At 41.2% G+C, this 27,541-nt stretch overlaps 1 protein-coding gene across 2 annotated transcripts in view; it reads left to right on the top strand.

Annotated features, from left to right (window-relative positions):
* SLIT3 (slit guidance ligand 3) overlaps nucleotides 1-27,541 on the top strand; it is a 486,134-nt gene that overhangs the window by 268,256 nt on the left and 190,337 nt on the right. For both annotated transcript variants that reach the window (XM_048319827.1, XM_048319828.1), the window contains 3 exons: nucleotides 1,587-1,658; nucleotides 22,484-22,555; nucleotides 26,898-27,061. In XM_048319827.1, coding sequence (XP_048175784.1) covers nucleotides 1,587-1,658; nucleotides 22,484-22,555; nucleotides 26,898-27,061 — 308 coding nt within the window. The remainder of the gene's footprint in view (nucleotides 1-1,586; nucleotides 1,659-22,483; nucleotides 22,556-26,897; nucleotides 27,062-27,541) is intronic.

Below are 27,541 nucleotides of genomic sequence, written 5' to 3'. Positions count from 1 at the left end.
CAGAAAAATCCCTTTTGGAGGTCTGTACATCCCAGTGTCTGTCAGTATCAGAGACATCACTGAAGTTTGCCAAATACAAAAAGTTCTCCAAAGTGAGCGAATGCTATGAGCAACCTTAGGTTGGGCTTTATGCTTCCAAAGGTTTTTAGCAGACCTTAGAGTGTGAGTGGGTTTTCCTGTATTTAACTCACATAAAATATGATGTTCATTGGATGTTCATTGATACCAGACTACATTACAAAGGGTAAGTTTCCATAGTTGTCAAAGATGTACACATCCAAGATGCTCAATGTTAGCTGATCAAACTCAGTGCTTTGCTTTATTGTTGTATAATAAGAGAATTGCTGCAAATGTCTATTTAGACCAAAAATTAGATACAGCAAATAATTGGAAAGTAGTTGGTGAAACTATACAGCCATATTATACATGGGTGTAATATATTTGCTATAGTTGCATATATATTTTTTTAAATAGAAAACAGAAACTACAGTGTAATATTTGTATCTTTGTTCAAGATATTTTACACATGCAGTACAAAGGTCTCTGCCTCACCAAATCCAAAGTTTATGCTGTGCAAATGGCAGTAACATATAGAGTTAGGAACTTGCATCTATTTTCTCATGAAATGCAGATATTTTACTTGCATGTGACTAGATATGTAATTTTATTTCTTTAAGTGTAAAATTTAAGGGATCAGATGTCAGAAAATGTAATCACTGAATTTTAAATTACAACTTTAATTCTTTTAAGCAAAAGAGACAGATGTAGCTGTCCTCCTGTATCCACATATATTGCAAAATACATTTAAATCATGCACGTACAGGGAGACAAATGAGAGAACACCGCCATCCAAATATTAAATTACACATTTTGAAGCAAAATAGTGTTTTAAGTGTACATGTGTATAATGCTTTTTGTCACTGGATTGCTCTCCCTGATGCAGTTAGACAGAATCTGTATTTAGTCAGAAATCTTTCAATAGAAAGGGCTACCAGATGGGACCAGTAACAATGCAGAGAGGCATTGAACCACCACAGACATTTGGTGCTTAGAATAATAAAAAGACTATAAAATTAGATTAGTTGAGTCTAATTTGGAATTGGTATATTCCCTATGCACTCTCACAGCTCTCGGGTAGATAAAGCCTGGAGATTTAGTACTGTCAGGACAGAGGACTCCAACTTCCAGTAAAAGAAAAAACGGCATTCTGGGAGGTCACGGAGGGCAGCCCAGTGACCTCCAATGATTTACAGGCCTTTAGCTTAATGAAATTGTTTCAGTGACATGACGGTAAAAGCTCATAATGGATTGGATGCCCTAATGTAATGAAATTACTCCCTTCTGCCTTAAAAAAGAAAAAAAAAAAAAAAGGGGGAGAAAAAAAAAAAAGGCGCAATTAATATTTACTGAGACCTGACAGGCTTCAGTGTGCGGGAGCGTGCAGCGCTGTCAGACAGCCGCGAGCAGCCCCGAGCAGCGTGGCAGCTGAGCAGGCGCTGCGAGGGGGTGGAGGGACACCTCGGTGACGGGGAAGCCCCAACCTGGTGCTCGGAGCCAGCCTTCATCCTCTCCCTTCCTTTCTGCAGGCAACTGGACAACAACCAGATCAGCTGCATCGAAGATGGAGCCTTCCGAGCCCTGCGCGACCTGGAGATCCTGTGAGTTGACTTGAGCGGGGCTGGGGCGGTGGGGGGGTGGCTGTCCCCGTGCTGCAGTGCTGGCGAGTCTGGGGGCTCCACAGCCTCCCTGCCCACCTCAGCAAGTGCAATCTCACACTTCCCCCGGGCTGGCGTTATTGCTAATTAAACCACAATAGACGACTTCTGCGCTGCCGCTCGTGAGGAGCGCAGAGATTGCTGTGCTCGCTGCTGCGTGGAGCAGATGGGGTTCAGCAGCATTCCAAGTGTGTCCGATGTGTGATCCGCAGCCAGAAACCTGCCCGGGGCTGCCCAATGCCGAGCAGCGGATGGGTAACAGGTTCATGGGGAGCAATATTATGAGGTATGTGACTGCTGCCCTAGACAAAAAGCTGTTTCAAAGGTGTTTGGTATATAAGAGGGAGGAGAGATGGGCTCTTGGCAGGCTTGTTCAGTGCAGTCATTGGCTTTTGGGGAGGATCCTTCTCTGAGGGCTGAAATAACACCACGTTGTGCTCTTCACGTACCACAAACTTTACACATAGGCTGTTAAAGCAGCAGCACGTACTGAAAAAAAGGTTTTGACAGTGAAATCTGACTTTAACAGGGAAGCAGCACATTAGATTTAGAGCACTGTCATTGTAAGGTAAATCCAATATTACCCTGAACTTGGTATCTGAGCAGATAATTTGCTTATTACTAATAGTTACTCGTTCACTTAAAGACCTTTTCTAGAATAGGTTTTCACTATAGGAACTGCTATAAAGCTTTCCTGTCACCCGAAAGTAATTCTGCAAAGCTGAGTGTCAGTACTCGTGAAAGCACATAATTCAGAGCCAAAATGGAGGGGGGTGGGAAGAGCACGCGACCCCTCCAAAATTCAAACCCTCGTCATCTGCCGTGAGTTAATGCGAGAGCAGCCCTGACCCAGTGCACAGCTCCCTACAGCAGGGAAGGCCTGCCCAGGCTGCTGCAGAGCTTGCCCTTAAATTACATGGGATGAAACAGCAAATGGTAGGTGGATAAAATAAGCACCTGCCTCAGACACTCCTGGCACCTGGAGACTCAGCAGAGTCACGACATTGCCTTGGGCTGCCGAGAGGAGGAAGAACAGCGGGGGCTGGATAGGCAGCCCTGTGCCACACAACACAGGGATCTGAACACATCTGGTAATACACAGGATTGTTCCCAGGGGCTGGATCTACCTCGTACTGATGCTCAAAGGACTTCTGCCCTCAGAAGCTCAGCCTTCTGAGGGACCTGGTGGTGGCTGTGTCTGTCACAGCTGAGCTGCCCTCTGTCCCCCCAGCTGGGACCCTGATGTTGATCAGATAGTATGTGTTGCTCATATTGAGCTAGCAGAAGGTTTCTGCAGAGTTTTTTATCTGGTAACTTATCAAGAGTATTGTTTGAATTCTGTAGTAATAGCACTTTTCAGGAAAAGTAATGTGTTACCACTATAAAATTTTACTTGTCTGTCAGATTGGTGAAAGAAAAGAAGAAAGGGGGGAAAAAAAAATGAACTCCTCTAAAACCGGCTTTTTTTTTTTTTTTTTGATGAACTGATTTTCTGTATCTGCAGAGGGTGAATCAGTCCTCCACTGACAGCAGACAGAGCTATAACTTTCACTAAATAGGCTGGACAATAAATGGAGCCCTTTTTTGCAATATACTGAGTTCTGCAGGCTCTGCAGAAGTTGCTGGGAATGCTTTCCTTCTCCCCAGGATGTAGTAAATGCTGAATTAGTTTATTTACCTCTCTGTTTTAACTGGTTACTTCTATGCCAATTATTTGTGGGTGGGAGAAGATGAGGATATATAAAATAGATCATAATCAGTTTTTTAGCGCATTTTTAATTTTCAGTACAGACACACTGCTACAGGAAAAGAATCAATATTAATTCTAAAAGATGAGAAAACAGATTGATAGTATCTATTTCTAAACTTATTTTTCTTGCAGTCACAAAATGTGAGTTTTATACTTCCAGCCTAATCTGAATTTTTTTCTTCAAAGAAAGTCTGAGAATTTAATCTCTCTATCAAAATAAATTTGCTAAATGCCCCAGAGAATATCATATCTTCAGTTGTAAAACAGTCAAAAATGTTAAAATTGAAAACGATCTGAACCATCAAAGAACATTAACAGGTAAAACCAAATTTCAACATTTCAAACCCACTGTGTATTTTATGCAGATATATTTTAACATATAATGCAATATGTAGAAAATATTTAAGGATTCTTGCAAAAAAAAAAATCTAATTATGTTTGAACAGTTTGCAAGAGCACCAAATAATGTATTTCTTCTTTATCTTACTGAAATCTTGTGACCTTTCTGATATTCAGTGTTTCCATTCCTGCACTTTTCTCCTCACACACACCCTGTCTACAGACTTCTAAATTTTGTCTGTAACTCGGGGCACAGCCTTGCTCAAAAAATAAACTAAGAATACTTTCTTTAGAAACACTTTGGTTTCTGGATTGCACGTTTCATTCACCTTGAGCTCCTCAAGAAACATGACTGCAAGGAGCTTGGTGATTCAGTAGCTATAGGAAGAGAAGGAATTTTTGTGCAGTTATCCTTCAAAATGCAGAGCACGCCATGGTCCGTGTGACTTATTTCTTCTTATCCACAAGTTGTTTTCATTTGCTATTCTCATTTTCTTGTTTTGTGTTATAAATATGTTCCTGTACCAATTGTACCAACAAATAGCACAGAGGTAGAGATGAAAACAAGACTGAAATTTGTGCCTAATTTGAGTACTTGGTGTGGTGCAGGGAGTTGTGAACTTCAGCTGCAGCTTGGAGCAGCCCAAGGCGCCGACTGCAGCTCCCAACGCAAACGGGCTCTCGGTCACTTCTGTGTTTAGGAGCCTCTGTGTTTCAATGCCACGAAAAGTGTCACTGATTTTATGGTCTGACCCAATGCAGGTGCCGAGTACTACTGCTGACTCTGAGTTTTGGGTTAAAAGATGCAAAAATGTGGAGTATAAAGTGCTTTGGTGCATTCTCTTGATTGTCTTTGCCTGTGCAGCAAGTCGAAAATAATGTCTGGGAAATGACCAGCAGAACTGATGGGCTTAAACTTCCTGTCCTGGTATTTCTGCACTGGGACTGGCTTTGTTCATTCTTGCCTCAGATTTTCTATGCAGATTCCCATGAAGGGTTTGGTTTCTATCTGTTGATAAAATAGGAAATTTTTCTTGTTGACAAATTCCTGTGTCCGCTTTTTATAAGACGATAAAACACATTTCAGTGGGTTTGGTCTTGCAGTCCAAGACATAGAAAGGTGTGTGCAACAACTGAAACAGCAATAAAATGCAAAATGGGCATGTATTCATAAATGAGTGGCAGAAGTTATTAACTGTCTTATGACTTGTTGGCATAGAAATGCGCAGGAAAGTTGAAGAAAATTGGTGTAAAACCTTTGCTAACTAAAGATTCTTGAGTAGGAGAAGGTTTTCTGCTCTGCCTAGTTTTTACTTATGTCCTGTGGCAATATCTGGCAATAACAGTATTATTGAGAAATATCTATTACTGTAGCCACAAGTATGATTAAAGGTTATAAAAAAAACTCGAAAGAAAACCAGACCAAAAACCCAGAGTAGTCTGCAAAATGATTAGCCAGTATTCCTTATGGTGTGTGACAATAGTTTATATGGCGTGTTTGTATAGTTTATAGGTTAGAAATTAGTCCATAGTTTTATTTCCAGATGCCCAAAATTATGAAGGATAGGAGGTAAAAAACTTCTAAGGCTCAGAATTCCACCTCCAGTCTCTTAGGATAGATGAGTAAAAGAAATTATCTTCAAGATGGTTCAACAAGCTCAAACTGGAAAAACTAGTAATATTGACTGCCTGAGCATACTATTGTCATTAGACTGGAAGGGCTGAAGCATTTTTCTCAGTAAGAAACAGAACTCGGTTTAACAAAAAGCCCATTAATCTATTTGTCATTGTTTTGTCTCTCTGGGGTAACTGGAAAACTGTGTGGTGGCATGGGAGTTGCACGATGTAGACAGCAGAGAAAGAATTATGAGTCAATGTTGACAACTTAGGTGGAGTATTTTCCTTTTTTTTATATTGTAAAAGCTGTTTTTCCTCCTGCTTTATAATGATAGCCAGAGGGTCCAGAGCTTGAACACATTCTGTTCGTTGCATAAGATTTTATCATACCAAGAGCTAATCCTAGGAGGTCTGTGGGTAGTATTCTGTTAAAGAAGGCAAAGGAGTTCTTGCAGTACAGAGCTAGTACAGAATGATTTGGGGGTTTGTTTGTTGTTAGCCACATTAATTGTAGGTCCTTCATATAATATGTCTGAGTCTGAAAATCCTCCCTCCTGAGTTTCACCTGCTTTTGGAGTGAAGGAGCGCTGGCTCTGCCGTTGAGTCCATAGCTGCAGACTACGCGCTCAGGGACTCACCATTCCACTTTGGGTGCCTTAGTGTGAAAAATCATGCCAATTCATCCACAAGTACTAAGAAAAAGGTGCAAGTATAGTCATCCAAATATCTGTGACTTCAGTTCCAAATGAGTCCTAAATATATTACAAATATTTTTTCTTCCGATTGCAAAAATGTCATAAAGGTAAAGAAAAATGCGCCACCCTTCCTTTCCCAAAATCTTAAAGCAATAGGAGAAATTTAAATTGTTCTGTCAGTATTTGTATGCAGAACCTTTTGTCCCCAAATATTTCTGCCACACTCTTCTTCCTGCTCCATGACAAAACCACAGAGCTACAAGGGCTGTGCCGGTGTTTTCGAGCTCCGATTCGGCCCCGAGCCGTGTCCGGCGGGACACAGCTGGTCTGTCACACCCTGCAGCCCCAGTTCTGTGCATCGTCTGCCACACCCAGCCATTGCAAGCATTTTACCAGTGGGTAAAAATCGGGATTATTCCTGCTTTCCTTGTTTGGATTCAATGTGTTCCTGTTATAAACAATTCTTTCATAAAAGGTTTGGTCTGTACAATTTCTAAGGGAGATGTCATGGATGAGTGTGCTTATAATGCACACTGCCTTTTGTCATAGCAAACTTTTAAGAACTTTCTGAACATGAATCAATATTTTGTGCTACAGCCAGGATTTAATTGTTTCTAGGGTTGCCTCTGTGTGCTGAACACTCAGTTATATAGTCAGTTTTACTTATTTGCAAAATGCTATTCTGGGCATGTCTTAACTAGATAGAAGATTTTTATTTGCTTTCACAACCTGGAGAGACAGGGAGCGAAAGTCATGACATAATTCTAAATATATGAGATGTCATTGCTTAATGAAAGCCTGAAAATGCCACACAAATGTGATTTCCTCCTCTATTTTGCTGGAAATTATGATCGGTTGAGGCAATCAGGATCAAATTTGAACTCTGTAAATTATGTTCCTATAACTGATACCAAAATGCCGAAATATAATAATGAAAATGAGAATTCTTTGTCAAATGATGTGCATAGCTAGTTTACTTATACTTGAGTGAAAAATAAATTATTGCAGGTTTTGGTTTATATTTTGTTTGGGTTTTGGGGTTTTTTGGGGGGTTTGTGTTGTTGGTTTGACTGGGGTTGTTTTTTTTACCCAAGGGTGTATATTAGCTCAAATGTATGTAAATTAATAAAAGCAGTTTAAAATCTTTACTTATTTCATCAGTCAACATGTAAAAAATTACACATGTAATAAAAAGTAAATGTAAGGGAGTAACCATTGGCAGTGTATGAGTAATTGAAGTATGTACCTGCTTGGTGAAATTGAAAAACAAGGAGTTTGGCATTTCTAAGAGTATCTGCCATTTTCTATGTTGAACTTGTCTCTCAGACAATCAGGTTATGCCAGAGGAAGGACAACAGTTGGTTTGGCAATACAGAAATGGTGTGTGCAGAGTACAGAGGTGTCACTAGGCAAGTGGGAATTTCAATTTCTCTTTGTTATTTATTAGACTGTCCCTTAGCTTCTACTCTTCCCATTCCTCCTGCCTCCTGTATCACTGTCAGTCTGTAAAGGAAGGAGAAATGCTCCTGAGGAACCTGGCTGTGGTTACTACAAGGTTTCAGTTACATAAATCAGAGATAAGATTAACTACAGAAATGCCTTTTTTTGGGTGAACTTTTAGAAAGTGGAGTGCCCCCCTCAGTGGACCCTAGGGAAAGGAGATGCATAATCAGCATAATGAGTTGATGGAGGGAAGATGAGGTGCTTACATGGTTGCTTGATAAGAAATGTTTTTATTTGCTGATGCATGTCTATGGGAGATCTGGTGTCCCTGCTCAAGATGTGGAAAGGAAATCTGAGATAACCTCTGTTGTACAGCAGATTACAAATGGGAGGTTGGAAGTACAGCATGGTGAAAGGAACACTATCCAGATGGCACCATGGTGCTTTATATCAAAGACCAGCCAAGATAAAATAAGAGTGGCTAAGAGAGGGTCTCTGAAAATCACTGATGCCTGTTACAGATGTAATGTAACTCTCTCTTTATGGGGAGAATATATTTGCATAAATTCATTGATCAATGATTTTGCTAATCCTGCTGTATTCCAGGCATGTCCTTGCAAATTGATGAACATTTCTATCAGTCCTTGGTCCAGATGCTTAATTATGTTACATATTTAGAAAAGATGGATTTTTTCCTTCCTGGAGCATATGTAGTAGTAGAATGCTGTGCTCATTCTCCTTCCCTGCCCCATTAGGTTGGAAGGCTTTTTCCCTTTAAGAATAGCCTGGAGCCTTGCAGGCTGCAGAACTTATCAAGATAAGAGCAGTGCCAGGTTAGAATTATTAGTTTCATGAATCACTGACCAGTATGCTTTTTGAGGAAGCCCAGCTTTATGGGTTGTGGCATTTAAGCCCTTCCTTGGTGCTGCAGTCTCTGCTCCGAGAGATTCCAAAGTCAAAACTCCAGGAGAGACAGGATTTCTGGCAAACCTTCTCTCCCATGATATTAATTGTTTCATTTGCATGCTCTGCTCATCTTGTGACCTGCCCTCCCTCCCCTTTGACTAATATAGTTTCTTCGTCAGTAATATAAAAGATGTAGAACAAGCATTTTGACTGTTGAAAGTCAAATGAATGTGAACGACTTCATCCAGAGGACACTCAGATGTGTATTTAATGCTGATGTGCAGCTCAACACCTTAACCAAGAGCTGAGCTGAGGACTAGGATGGGAATAAAACTCCTTGCTGATGAAGTTGAGGTGATGACACAGTTCTGACGGCACATGACAAGTTCAAGGTAGATGAGCAGCCATTCTGCGGCGTACTTTGCAGTTCACTGTTTCTATGACTCCCCAAAGCAGCAGGATGACGATACTCCGGTAGCTGGATGTGGTTCTGTTGGCATCAATACAGCTCCGTGGCTGGGGGGAGGCTGCATGTGTGCACACCACAGGTTCCTTTGATAGCACTGTCAAATATCCCAGGATGGCCTCAGCCCTCCTGTGACGCTGCTCGGGGTCCAGAGCTGGTGGTGTATGTGGGAACTCCTGCTTCCTCTGGGCTCAGTCACAACAGTGAAAAATGATCATTTCAAAAAACGTTTCAAAACACATAACTGTTCCCTTCTTTTTTTCTGTGTCCAGCTAAAGGCATTGTTTGTGACCAATAGGGGGGTAGATGGTTTGTCTTTCTTAGAGGTTGCTTTTGTCCCTCTGCTGTGCTAAGTACAACATAGACAAAAGCTCTGAGCTGTAGCCAGTCCTTATTCAAGGGAGGGCTCAAAAGCCTGGAAAGAGAGAGTAAAACTATGATGGGAGCTCTGTATACCAGGATTGAGCTCCCAATTCAAGCAAGATGTCTGATACTTTACCTTAAAGTGTAGCTGCAGGGACCAGGGTACTGTGCATTACATATTACTGGTATTGTCCAATATTTTTAGCTAGGACAATAATATTGTGCCTGTAATAAATTAGAAATCAAATCAGAAATATGTAGATAGCTTGGAAGTGCTTGGAAGTGAAGTAGATAACTCTATCTGCACCTGAAAAAAAAATGCATTGGTAAAAACTGCGTCTGATCTAAAGATCAAATAGGGTCTTTTTTCTTGCTGTTCAAAAGGTTATGCATATAATGTAGGTATGTATGTGTGCAAATATATGTGATGATGAGAGCATTTTTAAATTAAGGTTAAATCAAGAAAAATAATTTTTAAAACTTAAAAGAAAGCAATAAGATTAATATAAATTAGATTTTATTTACTTAGCTTATCTAGTCCTGGGTTTAGGAAAAAAGAAAATTTAAGAGCTGCTTTAAGGATGGAAGTATAAAATAATGTTGAAGTCATTTGAAGACAAATAATCACAATTTCTATGTTAATTAAGTTATCATAAATGAAGCAATTTCTTGTTAACTGGTTCAATATTTTTGAAGCAGAATTACATTTCTTATGTTTCTATTTTGGGGTGAATAATCTGAATGCATTGTTTTTAGTCTTTACGAGCAATGGATGACCATGCTTGGGACATCTGCACATCCTTAGAAACAAATCTAAAAATGCTGTAAGGCCGTCCAGAAACCTTTGTTATGATGTACCGTGTTGCTCTAGTGCTTTAGAGATACCTGAGAAAATAGCTTGGTCAGTTGGAAAAGCATCAATGGCTACATAAAGCCATTGAAGGAAACGATGTTGTTCAGTTGTGCCATTAAGTTTTTAAAATTGCTTGTGATCCCTCTTGTCTTCTCAGCACTGGGTGGGGTGAGGCTTCTTGGTCTGCAAGCACCTGACTGTTGCTCAGTTTATTTGAGGGTAAAAGAGAAGAGAACACTGTGGAAGCCAGGCTGATGGCTGTGCTGGAGGGCTGAAGCAGCACAGACCGGGCAAGGTCTCTGTTCACCACTAGAACCTTAGGTTGTGTCTGACACCAGACGGGCTTTGTTGGGAGAAGGGAGTGTGGGGAAGCAGCCCTGGTTCATGGCTTTCAGCACTGGACTTGGCTGCTGCGATCGATAAATTGCCGCAATGCAGCATCTCTGCGACGGCGCCTTGGAGGCCGCGAGAAGCCCCCGTTGGTGCAGGAGGCGGTTGCGGGCTGGGCGGGCTCTGGGGAGGGGGAGCCCACGCCGCAGCACCCGCGCTTCCTACTGGCTCCTTGGGCAATTCCAGTGGTGTCTTAAAAGGGTTGGGTCCATCTCATCTGCGAGACATCCCATCTTCCCGTCCGCGGGAAGGGCGTTAGAAGCCAGGTGAGGCACTCCAGCCAGTCCTCAGACCGAAACGGGTAGGACAGACCCTCCACAATGGCAGGTATATTTTATTTTTGGTGCATGCAGATATTACAGAGAAACAGCCATGTGTGAAGAACTGTTGATTCCTTTTATTTAACTACTGCTCGCGCTTGTAGAATATTCCTGAACAGATCATGGGTGCGTCGAATTTTTTCTGTGTATATTTTATTTTGCGATTTTTCTCTCTGTGGACTGGAGGCAAATGAAACACTGTGAGTATTTGCTATTCAGATTGTTACAGTTTCTTAGCTGTATTGCATGAATATAAGCAGGTATTGCTGCCTCTTATGGGCAGGTGGAGTTTGGGAGTAACATAAAAATTGGAAAGATAGGCATTTTTAAACGTACTGACCTTTTTCTTGTGTGATACACACAAGCACTGTCTAATGCCTTATTAAAATAAAATCCTGATGGAAAGCAGATCCCTTTCCAGCTTCACCAAGAAACATATAATTGCCCTTGTCTAGAAACTACGTCTAGTCTTTGTTCTTTCAAAGCATTTCTTTCCTCTATGAATGTAAGTTTTCTTTAATAACTGTTCATACATGCAAGTGTAAATTCACAGAATGCGTGTATCACACATCCCCTATTTCATTCATGTGGATTTATATTAGCCTGAATATTAGCATTAATTTCCAGCGTGGACGAATTGCAGATAGGGGCAACACATATCGTTAGAATATAAAATTATTCCGCAAATACCTTCTCAGTCTCTTGCACTTTGGGGAGGCAATTTTGGTAGTTAAGGTGAAGTGTTCTCTCTTTAAAAGATTTGTTTGTTTTCCTTCCTCTGCTGTCCAAAGCCAGGAATTACCTGTGTGGTTCTGTGCCGCACCATGCCCATTGTCCTCTTGCTGGAGCCATGGAAGATCTCTTCCTGCTGCTCTCTCCCAGTGGCAATGCCAATGGCCCTGGGAACTGAGGGGCAGCTGAGACACTGAAATCAGAGTGGCTGCTCTGGCCAGAGCAATAAGGGGCGTTATTTTGCCTTCAGGACCTGCTAGTTCTGCTGTTGGAGGAAAATTGAACCCAGGGATTCTGGCAGCCCCCTCTCTGTGGATTCCCATTGCTGCCTCTTACAAGGCATTGGTAAAACCTTTTACACCGACATTTGGCTAAACTGCCAGTGCTGTGTCACTCATGGGGTTGGTGGCTTGTCCCTCTTTGTTCCCAGAAGGCAGCGCGGGCCCCGCAAGCTCCCGCAGTCGCTCAGGCACTGCCGCATTGCGGCATTGAGGTGGCCACGGGCTGGCACAGTGACCATCCCAAGGAGACTGAATATTGCCACAGAGCCCTGACAATGGGTGCAGAAGTCCATTTTTGTCACTTTCTCTACCTCAGAAAAGACAACTGATTTCTCTCTGCCACTTGGAATGGCTTTTCTGTAGTTGATGTGTTACTTGGAGGAGTATGAAAGGTGGTGTTCACTGTGAGGGGAAGGCTGTCAGAACAGAGTCTTTTACCATACAGCTGTAGCATTAAGGCTGCAGTGTGCTCAGGACAAGACAAATTAAAACATGGCTTTGAACAATGATACTGTTCCTTTCTGATCCAATGTTAATCAATTTCTTCAGAAGGTCTTTTGGTGAAGTCCTGTAAGAAAATAGTAGCACTCAGCTGACTGAATGCTGGAACATTTTACCTTGGAAATCGCCATCATTAAAAGCCATGAACCTGAACAAATGACCAAAGTTGCTTGCTCTTTTCAAATTTTGGAGTTGAACCGTGTTAATTTGAATTGGATTGTGTTTGTAAGGCTGCTTCAGCTTCAGAAAGGACTAACCCGAAACAACAGTTTAGGCAGGGATCTGAGAAACTGTTTTATTTTGCTGAGGAGCTGATGCATCAAACTTAAGGTTTGTATAATCTGACTTCATGTTGTTGATTCTGTTTCATCTTTTCCATAAATTCACTCTGGTAGGCTTTCAGACCTCTGTATGCATTGAGAACCCAGTCCTGTTTCCACTGGGTTTGTCAGGAGCAGCAAAGAATCCGTAAACCACAGTACCTGGTATGCGTGCACAGTTGGGTGACACCAAGAGCCATGTTTGGTATGAGAGTATAATGTAAAAAAAAAGAACCAAAGCCATCTCTACTTAACAGTGAATTTATATGAAAGTAAAATAATTGTATTTTAGGTTTATTGTATTAATTCATTGAACAAGAGATTTTCAAATGAATCTACAAAATAAAATTTAGGGGAGTTTAAATGGAATGCAATTATATTTTTGATTGCTGTGGCTCCTGCAAAAATCTGTGCCTAAATAAATGGATTGCAGGGACTAGATTCATTCCCTGCTGAAATCAGCCATGGGATTTGCTCTGGCTTCAGCAGGCATTGGTCTGTGTATTATAAGAATTGGACTCGTTCCCAGTGGTTCTAGGCAATAATATCAGCCTCGTAATTTGGTACCATAGAGAAACATCAAAACCACCCTAACGATGCAAAACATTTACTCAGTGTTCACAGAAATATTTTATTTCTCTGAATCAAAATTCTGGATGTACTTAGGACTTAGAGCCACAGCAGGCATTCCCAATACAGTGTACTGAAAAACGTGTAGCCTTTGGGCAAAGACCTGAGAAAATTTCTTCATTCAAAAAAAAAAAAATTTAAGCCAATGTTTCATTTGCTGTTTTTGAGTTTAGAAGAATAGCTCATTGGAGAATCCTTCATTCAAAAATAAAGCAGCGCAGAATAATTTCAGCCTGCATTCTCTTGTCTTTGCACCAATGCTTTTATATTTTAATTCAGGCTGAATGGAATTTTTATTTTCTGCCTAGAATTAAAGTTCCATGTAAAAGATTGAAAAGCTGATTGAAACTTCTCTAAAAAGCTTTTTCAACTCTCACTGGGCATAGATGTTAGAATTGGGAGATGCAACTAGTACGTGTATTTTATACAGCTGATAGAGGTGATTTGATTGTGTGGGAAAATAGCAATGTCTTTCTGTGCACAGAAAGAGCAACTTCCTTTAGGGGAAGCAATAAGGTATTTCATGTAAGACCATGTGAGTGATATTTTTGATTTAACATCTAACGATGTACACAATCTAAATTTGTACCACTTTGTCTGTATAACCTTTATTATGTTTTATTTTTCCTTGTTCTGTTCTCTACTTCATCTTGGTTTGGAATATTTTATTTATTTGGGTCTTGGCATAAGTAAGTAAATTCAGGCATAACGATATGTATGTGCATATCTAACATAAATTCAGGGCTAAAGGTAACACCAGAAGGTTTGGCCATATGCCACTGAAATCCTTAATTTTGCTCATGCTTGTTTAAATACCAAGTAAAACCTTTGATGTGCTGGCCCATATGATTTTTTTCTGGCCTCTTGCCCTTTTCCAGTGACTCCTAGTCCCAATCTCTTCAGCTTGCCCAGCATTTTCTCGCTGCAGTCCTCTCTTTCCCCTGCTCTTAGCCTCAGCTCCTGAGCTTGTCAGTTGCAGAGACTCCAGCCAAGGCACAGCTAGACTCTAGGGAGAATTAAGGCAGCAATTACAGGACTTAAGTTAATATGTGCTAAAGTTGTGCTGTGGGCAAACGTGATCATCCTGGTTCTTGCCAGGTGACAAAACAGGAGTTTTAAACAGAGTCTGTTACTATAATAACTCAGTTTCCCTAAAGCCTGATGTCTTTGAAAGGAATCTCACTCCTTCAAGGGGAAAAAATGTCTGCTTTAAACATCTGGCCTTTATAATAAGCTTAAATAGTTAAAATCTGACAGTTATATGCAAATTAAAATTAGCCACAGAATGGGAAGAACAAGGCAATTGTAGCAATAAACACTGTTGGCAGTTTTGTGCATAATTCTCTGCTAAGCTTATTTACTTTATTTTTTCCATACATTTCTAAAAGGAAGATTTTCTTTCCTCTGTATCCTTGAGATAGTCATATTTCTGATGTCAGCTTCCCAAGTTAACGATGCTGGAGCCTCTCACGTTGCTGTGTTGAGAACATTTGTGAACACATTGTCAAAAGACTAATACTAGAACAAAAACCACAAATTGGCAACCAGTTATTTTTATTTCAGTGGGTTCTTCGTGTCACCTGGAGACTATTTAGACCATTATTTGCCTTGGGTAACATTGTGTTTAAAAATAGCACTTGTCTTGTGCCAACTCATTTTAAAGTTGGGTACAAATATTGAGACAAACCCCCAGCTGTTATTGCTTGTGCTGCTAATTTGAGGTGTCAGCTCAGAGCTCTGCTGCTCTATGTCAGTGAATAAGGCCCCTTGTGAGATCATTATGTTTTCTAACAGTGCCGAGTAACGGATTAATCAGTGCAGCATCAGTTGCTTTCATTATCTGCCCGCATGGTAGTTGTGGGCTTTCGCTCAAACAGTCTGTGGTGAGATCAAGGAATTGAGTACAAGAGGCACTCGGGACTCGCCACAGCTCAGAAGAGATGCAGTTGAGTTTTGGACGTTGCCTAACAAGCAAACCTTGGATGCCTTGAAAGTCGAAGGTGACTGCACTCAGTGCTGAGGGATGGAGTGCCAAAGCCACTTTGCTTTTTCATCAGAGGCCATAAGAAACAGTAAATACTTAATTCAATGCAACTTCCTCCTGACTTGTGTGAAAAAGAGCTCTTTACAGCTATTGGAAATATAGCTTCTTTTGCCCTGCAATCTGAAAGTTAATTACAAACATTAATTATGGCAGCGTATAAAATTAAAGTCTTGGGTTTATTACTAAATATAGATTTAGATTCACTTTTTGGAATTGCAGCTGTTAGTTATATTGGGTGCTGTGTGAGGGCTGGAGGGGGTCAGAAGTTGTCATCCACTGTCCCTCCCAGGGGCAGGCCCATTGAATCCAATGCCATTCCTGACAGGGATTCATTTAGTATTTTATTACAGGCCTCCCTGCTGATGGCTGCACACTCTGTTCTTATTGTAAGAAACATTTTCCCTATATATAATGAAAGTCCCTCTGTGAAATTTAAGCCTGTTACTGCTTTTCTTAACCCTTGTGTGAATACAAGGAACAGAGGATGTATTCCCTTTGCAATGGTATTTTATGTAGTTCAATGGAGGTTTAAAAGTAAGTGATATGAATCTGCTAACACAGAGGTCTAAGGTACTGGCACTCTTAGTGCTAAATTATGCTGCTGATGCAGTCTCCCAAACTGATGTTTTGTCTCTGTATTTCAGACAGACCCTTAGATCCTTCTCTTTATGTGCATAAATACTGATGGTGATGTCTGATCTTGCACAGGCTCAACAGTTTCAGTACACAGGGGAAAGATTCCTTCACTCTTATTTACCAACACTACACACACAGGCACACCCCAAAGCTTTGAGGTCTTGGAGAAGTTGTGTTTCTGGCACTGCCAGGACAGAGTAGTGTTGTCTTCTGAGCTCCACTGGCAACTTAGGCAGAGCTGTTCAGCCTTTTTTTTTTTTTTTGCATCACTTCACCCACTTCTGAGTAGAAGTAACATTATCAAAAAAACTATTAACATGAGAGGCTTAATTATGCTTGGAGATGTCTTGGTTAAGTCTGAATAAATTTCCTGGTCTCATTTATGGGATGTATAGTTACACTGGGGATAGGAGCTGGGAGCCATGGCAGTTGTGGGAGAAGCAGTAATCGGGGAGTATGACAGTAATTCACTCCTGGGAACGTTACCAGCCTGCAGACACACCATTTGTAGCTATCCATTGCATGTACACGGATAATAATCTTGCATTAGGCCCAATTACATGGTGTTACGGACACACAGCGTGGGGATTACGCACACAGCCAAGAGCACCCCGTGACTGAGCAGTGGGGTAATTGGAGGAGACAGAAGGAAATGTTAGTTGTTAGTGCTACCAGTGCTGCATGGTCTGGTACAGCTCTGCCCCACCAGCCTTGTCCCTTTTGCTTTGCTGCTCTGTATCAGCATCTCACTTTCAAAACCCAGGTTTATCACAGAGGGAGGTAACCCAGCACCACCCTTTCACAGTGCGTCAAGAGAGTTTTGAGTGGGAAAAGGAACTGAACATCGTTGTTTAACTTAGAGTGAAGCCCACAGACACATGGAAGCCTGTGCTGCCAAAGAAGGGCTGCAGTTTGCAGGATTCCTGATATCAAATCCTGTGTATTGGAAGCCTGTAAAGAATCTACAGTGCCCAAAAATAAAAGGCGTTCAAACGCAGCAATAATCTAGTACATGCAGATCTCTTTCTTCATTTACCTATCAGTAAATGGGTCTGAGTATTTCTTTCTAACTGAGAATTTTGCAAATGCTGTGATGTCCCATGGTCAGCCAAATGTGACACAAAAGCAGGCTGGTGTGGATCAAAAACCTGAATGGCCAGCACAGCAGGCCTCTAGTAGCTATGGGAGATGCTTATTAAGCCTTGGGTGGGGAAAAGTGTTTTCTCAATTTGAATTAAGTTTGAATTAAAATTTCTCAGTTTGCTTAGCTGTTTTGCTATTCAGCTGCAGAAGTGGAATAGGAAAGGAAACCAGTCTGTTACTGACAAGTAACAAAAGGCATCTTCAGCATCCAACAGGTTCTCCCCTGCCCCTTTCATTTGAATCTGTTCAAAATCAGGTTGAAAACAAGAAATATCACTGTGGCTATTGTACTGTACAATTATGAAAATGCCTTGTACTTAGAAAATGGACATCTGCAAAGTGTTTTTTGCTTTTGTCAGTGATAAACTAGAAGACCAGAATGTTTTTTTAAGCTGGGATGCAGCAGGTGGTATTGTCATCAGTGTTGTGTGTTAAACAAAAGAAACAACCTATGTAGTTTCCCACTTGAAGTGTGGCTGGAAAACATTAGGACAGTTGCTATTTTACTAAATAGTTAATGTTTCAGGTATTTCTGTTGTGTTGTGTAACATTTTCTGTCAGAGAAGATCCTTTTGGTACTAAACCAGAATAGAGCATGTGGGTATGTTTTCATGGAAGTATTATTTCAGATGAAAAAATTGACAAGGATTCTGGTATTTATTATATGCTCTTAATGATATTAATTGAATTTTAAGAAGGGAAACAAAAATCTCTGTGTAGTCTATGATTTACCGAATTGAGACTGAATATTGATGTGACAGCCTGGGATTTCTGCTCTCTGAATTAGTCCAGGGGACCTGAAAGGGTGCTTAGAGTTTCTGAGCTTTTAAAATAAAATACTTGTACTATTAGGTTCAAAATTTAAGTAGTTTCCTTTTGTCTCAAGGTCTCTGCCATAAAATTTGTGTGATTTCCTCTAGCATTAGAAGTATCATTTTTTTCTGACTCTCATCAGTCCTATACAAGAAGGTGGAGAAATGTGTAAAGACTAATGCGTAAATATTATTGAAAAAACCATAGACATGACAGTCGTTTCTGCTGGTTAGTGATTTTAATGTAATTACATTAAGTCTGGAATTAACAGCTCTCTGTCAGGAAACTGCAGTGGTGTTCATGAATTTGGAGCAAGTTAGAAGAGGACAAATATGCAACTGCATGGAATTAAACTTGCACCAAAAGTTTGAGGAAGGAGATAAGTAATTGTTTTCAAATCATGACAGGATTGCAGACTGAGCACTCTTTCCTTTAGGAAAATTCTGATTAGTAGGGGCTGTAAATCAGCTTTATCCTTTAGAAGGAAGAAGGCAGCTCCACGTGTGCCTGTAGCCAGTTTGGGCGACTGGCAGAGCAGTGAGTTAGGAAAGCGGCTCCGCTGGGGCTGTAAATTGAAGTCTGTGGGACTATGCCAGCTCACAGTGGTGGAGGATGTGCCACCTCAGAGGCTGCTGATCTCACGTTATGCATCTTCCAAGTAGTCCTTGGAGGATCCTTAGGACTGCTGCAGTCTGCTTCTGCTTACCCTGCAAGATCTGACAAGGATCACAGCCCAAGGTGGGAAGTTGGCTGGCATAAATAATATTGTCTATAGCTCCAGTTTCCTGATACAGCATTTTGGATGTGAATAGTTTACAGGGAGAGGACTTCTAAATGAGAGGACAGTGCTTTTTCAAGGGACATGTTGGGTTCTGGAAGAGGTGGGAGGTATAAGGATGAGGACCACTCAGCAGAATATGTTTTCCCACATGATGTTGGAAGAATCAGAAGATTCTGGAATTTCTATTTCTCACAGCTTTCTGGTATTTACAAATCTCTTCCTATGGATTTGAATATTGGGTGGATCAGTCTGAGGCTGGGACCCTGGAGCAGCCAGCAGGCAACTGGAGCATCATTTGTATTTTCCCATCATGTGCTAAAAATGCTCACCCCTGTCAGGACACATCTCTTAAAAAATCATTGCTGGGAAGGAATCATGTGCGTGATGAAAGGCTTTACAGAATGTCTCTAGAGCTCATCTCTACCTGAACATGTTCCCATTCCAGAGCTCCCATTGCCTGGGAGCTGACTGCTGTGCAGCCAGAGCAGCAGAGTTAAATTCCTGCAGCTCCAGCTGGGCTGTAGTGCAGACTGTTCACTAGCAATTAGTGCCCTTTGCAGTGTTTGGCCTCCTCTGTTCTGAAATAATTGCTGTTATCATAGATGTTTTATTGCATTCATTATGGTTAACATTTAAATATCAATGAAATAGTATTCTACTAAGTCACCTGAGCAGTAGCTGTCTGCTAGAGTTATCCCTGAAATTTGTGTTTGAAGAGAATAATAATTCAACACTGATTTAGGATTCTTAGAAGGAGGGTTATATATTTCTCAATGAACTGTGGGAAACCTTTGCTTATTTGAAAATAAGCAAATATTTGAAACCTCAAATACCTGCAAAACCTGAGCCACTCTCATTTGATATCTTGTGAGCAGAAACGCTGTGTGATTGGAATAATGCTTTGTCTGTGAAATAGAAATATTTTAAGAACTTTTAAAATATTTTTGAATCATCGAGTCAGACAGTAATGGTGACCTTTCTGCATGCAGATGAATTGCACTGGGAGACAGGGATGTGTTCTCTGCCCAGCGCAGAAGGAAGCTCACTGTCACAGCCTGTTCTGCCTAAATCCAATCCACATCCTTTAGAAATCAATAGAAAAATCTCTCTTGAATTCCTATGGCCCCTAGTGACTCCTGTAGTGCCATGTGTGACTGATTCAGACATCAGCTACGTATGTGATTTAGTTTTTGTGAGCTGACTTTACATGTGGCTTTTATTTATCACTGCATACCTATAATCTTCCGTCCGAGTGCATAACTCATTTTAATGTAACAGGCAACTAAGGCAGAGGGTTGCCTCAGAATTATATTTATATATTTACAGGGAAAAAAATGGTGGTGCAATTATATATGCCATTTCTGAGCCCTGTTTGAACTTCCCAACATGTAAAGAGCAAACACACACAGATACTGAAGGCTGAGTGTGTTGATGTATATATTCATGCACTCCCAGTGGGTTTGTTCACTTTCTGAAATTGTTGTACAAGCTTGTTTTGGCTCATTGGCCACAAAAGACTTTGGTTACATCACTGGGTAAATAAGGTAATGGAGCACTGGCACTTGTATGACAGAGAGGTGCCACAGCAGGATGTGAGTTGCCACCGTGACCTTAGCAGGGATTGAGAGGCAGAGTTTCAGCCCTGCAGATGAGCACTGGTGCTCAGGGTGCTCACTGCCAGCACTGCAGCCACAGAACAGCAGAGTCCTGCAGGCTGGGAGGCACAGCTGGCAGAGTGGCTGACAGCTCTAAGAGCTGACTTCCAGCTCTCCTGCTGAAGTTGACAGTGTTTCCCTCTTCATCTTGTCCTTTAAATTTTTAGTAGACTGCCTTTGAGTCCTTGCATATTGAGAACCTGAATCCACAAACCCAGGAGTTTGTACACCCACTGAGCCCAGTACTTGGCTGTGTGTTTCCTGTCCAATTTTTAATATCTTCAAGTTTTCCAGAGGATCTGGAATGAATACTACACGTTATACTATAAGTTATCATGTGCTGAGACTGGCAGCTCTTATCAGCCTGGTGTGTGAACGTGTGTGACTTGACTGATACAGATCTCTGGCAGCAGATCTCACATGCAGATTCCAGATTTTCAAAACTCTGCTTTTACTGACATAACTCTCTCTGCTCACAGATTTGGGAAGGAAGGGTAATTTTGCTCTGTTGGTGCAGCTTGCTGTCATGGGTATGTCAGCCCCCAAGCTGGCTCCAGATTGCCAGTGCATCCATCTGGTGCAGCAGTGTGCTGGAATACCAGTTCTGATCCTGCTGACAGAGTGCTTGGGTGCTGTCCTGCCAGGATGCAGCACAGCAGCAGCAGCAAAACATGCTGCCAGTGTCAGAGCTGCTCCCACCCTGCTCCTGAGTGTGCCTGTGCAGAGCCAGGGTACCCTGCAACCTCCTGGCTTTGCCAGTGTGTGTGTATGTCTTCCTGTGTACCCAAAACCCAGTCTTAATAGGGTAAAATCTAATTAGCTGTAATCTGCTGACGTTTTAGATGATGGCTCTGCCAAGGGATTTCTAGGCAGAATTGTAAAAATGTTTTTGAATTGGCAGATGATCAAGAAAGAGAGTTAACTCCTGGAAAACTTTTCTAGAGCTTTTGATTAAATGTCTCATGTAAATACATGACATGGGAGCAGCTAAATCGTTCAGGGAAGGATGACACACCATTAGGTTGCTTCAGCAGGTATTTCCTTCAGCACATACATAAACGCACAAAAGCACTGTCTTCTGCCAAAGTGACCCTGTGGAATTCTGTGCTCCAGGTAGAAAGCAGAGGTTGCTCCCTGCCCTGGTGCTCTGGACACCACATGTTTCAAATAGGCGATGGCAGGACTGGCCACGCTGGGGGACAGAGTGGTCACCAGCCCTGTCCATTCTCATGACAAACTGGGCTACTTGTATTTGCAGATTTGGTGCACTTGCAGCATGGCAATTATGCTCTGTTGAAGTGCTTTCCATTTCCTGTGCCATCTTGATAAATTTTATAGCTTCTAATTTGCTGGAGAGTCATTGATATAATTAGGAGCTACACAAATGGGAGCAGTACACTCGGCTGATGGTAATCGAGTCAGTTCATTCTTCCTGAGAAGCTCTAAGGGGGTCCCTCCACTCCAGCTGCTGAGATTATTTTCTCTTCAGGCTCAGCTTTGATAGAACAGCAGCAATCCTTACGTGCCTGCGTCAGGACATACTTTATTACAGGCTGCTCCACTCCCCATATTTTTCCTAAGGAAAGGGAGGAGAGGGAGCCCATCCGTCCATGTGTTTCCGAGGAGCAATTGGAGCTGTCTGGCCGTGTCAGTGGGCTGTGCTAACAAGCCTGTGAGAGACAACAGCTCTCTTTTGGTCACAGTGAGCCCTTTACATGCTGTGCCCAAGTCTCGTGTCCCCCCACTCAGGTTGCACCAGGTTTTTGAACAAAGAGGCAGCTGAACTGACAGGTCTGGATCTGTTCCAGTAGTTGATAAAAACTCCTGTGCCCCTCGTTACCCAGACATGGCACACAGTGGCCTCCAGCCATCCTTACGCTGCTGTTGGTTGCTTTCCCTGAGCAATATCTTTCACGGTATGTCACTAATTGTCACTGCTATCGGGGAGTGTGTCTTCTTGCTCGAAGCCAGGCACATTTATTACCAAGAATTTGAACGGGTTGTTTCTGTAAATAGTGTGTTGGTGAAGAAATGCAAATAACTGATCAATCTATTATTCTCTTCTCTCCCTTTTTTTTCTCTCCTAACAGTACCCTCAACAATAACAACATCACCCGCATTCCTGTCACCAGCTTCAATCACATGCCAAAGATCAGGACTCTGTGAGTAGGATCTTCTGATATTATAATACAATACTGATGCTGTAAGCCAACTTTTTGGCTATTTGTCCTCTGCGATAATGTCATTTCAGTCCCTCAGGCTGCCTCAGGGACCTGGGTGGCTTCAGGGCTGGGGAGCCCCTGGTGAGCCTGGGCAGGGTGAAAGGCCCCTGAGAGCCACTGTTCTGGATTTGCCCAGCATTAAGTAAGAGTCAGTTTTATCAAGATTTTGAATTTACCCAGAAAAGAAACTAGCTTTTTTTTTTCCCCATGGGAAAATCCATAATGTGAAATGTGTTCCAAGCTGGAACATTATCAAGATCCTAAAAACTGTTCAGATGGATCAAATTATTGAATTTTGTAAATATCCTGTGTTTAAATCCCATTTATTCTTTTCAAATTCAAAATACTAATTTCTGAAACAAGGCATTTTTAAAGGATGGGGAAAAAGCATCTTTCCAGATACTTTCTGAAACAAAATGTTACTTATTCTGATGGATTTTTTTTTTAATAAAAGCTTCTCTTATATCAAATCCATTTGGTTTTGAGCTGGATGCCATTGCACTGGAAAAGCTCTGTTCTTTAGTAGATCAAAATACAAAGACTGTGAAATTAGACTAAGCATTTGTATAATTTAGCCATAGCCTACCAAAACCATTTTCTTTAAGTAAATTATTTCTTTAAATTCCTTTAGGGAATACACGGCTTCAGGAAAAGTCACGTCTAAACAAAGCATCCCTGTTTTTCCTCCGGATTCTCAAACTCATTCAAGATGTATTTAATTTAAAAGGCAAAGAAAGGGAAATAGTAGCTAGCCTGAAAATTTTCTGTGCCACTGAAAAAATGCAATACTTCAAGGATGCTCTGCATGCATGTGTAAATCATATTAAATAAATTAACAGAACTGAAGAAAAATGGCTCTTACTTATGTCAATCTCTGCAAGATAACCTCTGACTTAAATTTACATTCTTCATTAAATGATGACATTATTAGATCTTAATGTAAGTAATTAAATGGAAATGAGATGTTTGTCTTTAAGAAGAGAATGAATAAAGAAGATAAAGGTGTAGAGTTAAGGTTCCTGGAGCTTTGCCTTTTCTTATTCAGTCACAGTGGTCCAGAAAATTTGCCTGGTTTTTCCAGATTAGCCAGTCTTGTCTGTTAGCAGAGCTCACTGCCTTCAGTGCCTTCTGCCATTTTCCTTTTCGTTTAATTTCAGAGATGGCTTAGTGTATAGCTCCCCGGAGACTTACACTGACTAATCCCCCTCTGCTGTAATTAAGGGGGGAAAAAAAGAAAAAAAAAAAGGGAAGAAAGTCATAAATAGGATTTATAAAGGGAAGCTTTTCTATTGAATTCTGAGAGACACATTTTATAGAACATGAATGCTGACCCACTCTAAAAGGATTTGCTGGAAACTTAATTTACGGTCTATGGATAAAAGGGCAACTTTGGCAAACTTGCATTTGTATTCATTCAGCTGATGTTCTGTAAAGTCAGTTTCATCAATATCTAGTGACAGGTTTCAGTCTCCAAAGACTGCCAAATAACACCCCTAGCAGGTCTATATAGGAATTTGTATAAAGATACTGTTTGGGGGAAGATGTTAATATTCCCTAGGGTTTCTTGTTGGAAATGGATCATGAATGATGTCCTCACAGTTTGGTGACTCCACTGTTTTCTTAAAAAATGGTCATCAGTGTGTCCCCCTTCTCAAATAGTCTCACACTTCGATGTGGATTTTTTTGGAAGTTTTTGTAGGAAATCCCTGGTCTGAATGCTCCTTAGGTGGGGAAGAGCCCTTTTTCCCATTAGCTGAGGCCCAGTGCAGTGTGGACAGTGTGTCCCTGTGTGTCTCTTTTACACTCTGATGAGATCCATTAGCAGGACATTTGGGGATGCTCCTGCTGATCTGATGGTTCCGTGAATAAACAGCTTTTCTTCATGGCTCTCAAAACAATCTGCCCATTGTAGAATAGAGAAGAAAATATAAAAAGTATATTAACCTTGAACATGAGCACTCAGGGGAAAAGAAAAAAAGGGTAAAATGCCAGGAAGTTTGAAGCATTTAAAGCATTGAAGAATTATTTACTAAAATCAGCTCTTCTGTGCTAAGAATTTTAGTTAACTGTCTTTTCTGTTCTTAAGTTTCATCGATTTTTAGCCTTGATTGGAAGTGACAGGAATTAGTTTTTATTGATCTGTTTTCCTTTGCTTGAAACAGCTTTATTTATAATAAAGCATGTTCCCTCTACCTATTTGCTTAATGGTAAGTGTCCTGTTGTCTCTGCATCTGTCAGTTACTGCTGAGACAGGTAATTACGGTATTTCTTTTAATTTTTTTTATTTAAGGGTAAACTGAAAATGTGCAAAATCACTTCAGTGTTTTTTGTGTTCACAGGGAATTGGTTTATAATGCTTTTGAAGTACTGTGAAAAGTCTTCTTGAGGCTATATTTATTAATATAATTATTAAAAATATATTCTGATAGGCTGCTTTGTTAAGATTGAGAAGGTCTCTAAATGATCTCCTCTCCAAAGCAAACCATGGAGTAGCTGCACAAAAGGACTTTAGAAGATGACAGGGATGGCTCTGCTGAGGCAGAGAGGTGGTGGTTTGCACTACTGAAACCCAGATAAATCAGTTTAGTGACGTGAAGGAAAAAAACAGCCCAGCTCACAGAACTGGAAAACTCCCTAACCCTAAACCTTTTTTTGATATTGTGCTTTCCTCACTCATGCCTGCATATGGCGGGTGCAGGGAATGGCATGGGATGAGCTCAGTTCCAGAGGGAAAATGCTCCTGCGTATCGCTGTTGACTGCTGTGGTGGGAAGGATGAGACTCTGAGGACTTAACTGAAATGCTGCCTCTCTTAGGTTACGACAAAGTCTTACTTAGGATGATTTCTGGCTAGATGATATTTATGTATTTATTTGTTCTTCAACAAAAAGGCAGATTAATGGTTTGTAATAGCCAAACATTTTACTAGAAATCGAACTTCCTGCAGCTTCAATTAAATAACTTCAGAATCCCTAAACTCAAGGTCTTCTAGCCATCCTTGTCAAACAATCACATTTTCTAGTGCTCCCAGGAGATTAGTGTTTTCCATCTCTACAGGATAAACTCTCAGTTCCAGATTTGTGGTTTTTTAAAATATTTTCTTTATTGTGGCTCTCCACCCCAGACATACAAATCTGGGGACTGTCAGCCTGGGCGCCACTGCTGAGCTGAGCTGCTGCTGTGCTGTGCTGTAAGGACAGCTCACAGACAGACATTCAATTTCTTTGGAGGATGGACAAGGCTAAATCTGGTGCACACCAAATGTGTGCCTGTAATATTAGTGAATAATGCTTTGTCTAACCACTTCTGACAGGATTTTTAATTTGGTTCATCGTTTCATTTGGTGCAACACTGCAAATGCATGAGTCATTACAGGAATGAAATAATTAATGTCCTGGACTTTTGTTTTGACCTAAAGTTTGGTAGCTATTTAAATGACCAGATTTTTTCCGTGAACCCATCATCATTTTGCAGATGTGATAATGGTTCTGCAAGTCCGTGGTGCCAGGCACGGAGCAGGCTGGGCAGGGAGCTGCCCATGAGTGGATCTATTATGAGCTGAAAATTCCTTGTAGGTCCTTCACACTTGTGTTAAATTACTACAGGAAAAAGAGCATTGAGGAACTGGTTCAGGCAACACAGGAACAGAAATGGTATCAATAGCCTCTGATGTTTTATTTTGCCTGTCTTTTCCCAGAATATTGAGTTGGAAGGGACCCATAAGAGTCATCAAGTCCAAGTCTTCAATGAATGGCCCATAGAGGGATCAGACCCACAACCTTGATGTTATTAACACCGTGCTCCAGCCAACTGAGCTAATGTGGAGGGGTTCTCTCTCTCCCTCTCTCCACTTCTCCCCAAAGGAGGGAGAAAAGGGAAGAATCACTCATCATCCTGTTCCTCAGCCTGATCCTCATGTTTAGACAAGCCATCCTTTTAATTCACTCAGAGATATCACATTCATGCAGCTCTTTCTGATATGAAATCACAAGCAAAGTGATTATGTGGAGCAATCTTAAATTTTGCATGTTTTTGTCTCTAGAATGGTGGATCACCATTGAACTTAATTCTTCCAAAACATTGTTAATAATAGCACAGATTTATATCTGACCTTTGTATAATACTCCCTGGCAATGAGGACAGTCAAGCCCTGGCTCATCTGTAAGCAAGAACGTGCAGCGATCCCACTGACGCGGCAGCAGAGAGCTCGCGGTTGATCGCTCTCTTTGTGGCTTATGATTAAAAAGCCACCAGTAACCGTGGGTTTGCTGTGTCTTCTGCAGGCGGCTCCACTCCAACTTCCTGCACTGCGACTGCCACCTGGCCTGGCTGTCGGACTGGCTGCGCCAGCGCCGCACCATCGGCCAGTTCACCTTCTGCCTGGCGCCCGTCGGCCTGCGCGGCTTCCTCGTGGCTGAGGTGCAGAAGAAGGACTTTGTCTGCTCTGGTAATGGTGCCAATTACTTGTTTATCTATCAGCTCACAGTCTCATATCGCTGTTCCCATAAAAAAGCCAGAGTGGAAAATGGCTGTGTCGTGTTTGAATGCAAACAACAGCAATCCTGTTTGGTTTTGTCGTTGCTAAACTGTATGGGAGGAGATCAAATTGTTGTTTTTTTCAGCTTTGTAAGAATTATTGGATTCCAGTTAACACTTTGGTTCTCAAATTACTTCTTCTACTTTAACTTTGCCAATGATATCAACATAAGAAATCAATTAAGTGTGGATAATTTGGTATTTCTCAAGGGAAGAGCTTTACAGCTGACTGGAATACAAAAGAAAGGAAATAGAAAATGCAAATCTGTTGAGTCTGTTGACAAATGATTGGACTTTAAAACATGAGGAGCAGATTTTATCCCAGGGACTGAAACAGGATTCTTAGGGAGCCAATGCACTTTGCTGTTCTACAAGTTTCCATGCTGATAAA

This window comes from Corvus hawaiiensis, chromosome 15, assembly GCF_020740725.1.
Source record: "Corvus hawaiiensis isolate bCorHaw1 chromosome 15, bCorHaw1.pri.cur, whole genome shotgun sequence".
Lineage (NCBI taxonomy): Eukaryota > Metazoa > Chordata > Aves > Passeriformes > Corvidae > Corvus > Corvus hawaiiensis.
Note: the sequence above shows the minus strand (reverse complement) of the source record. Positions and strands in the feature narration are given on the sequence as shown.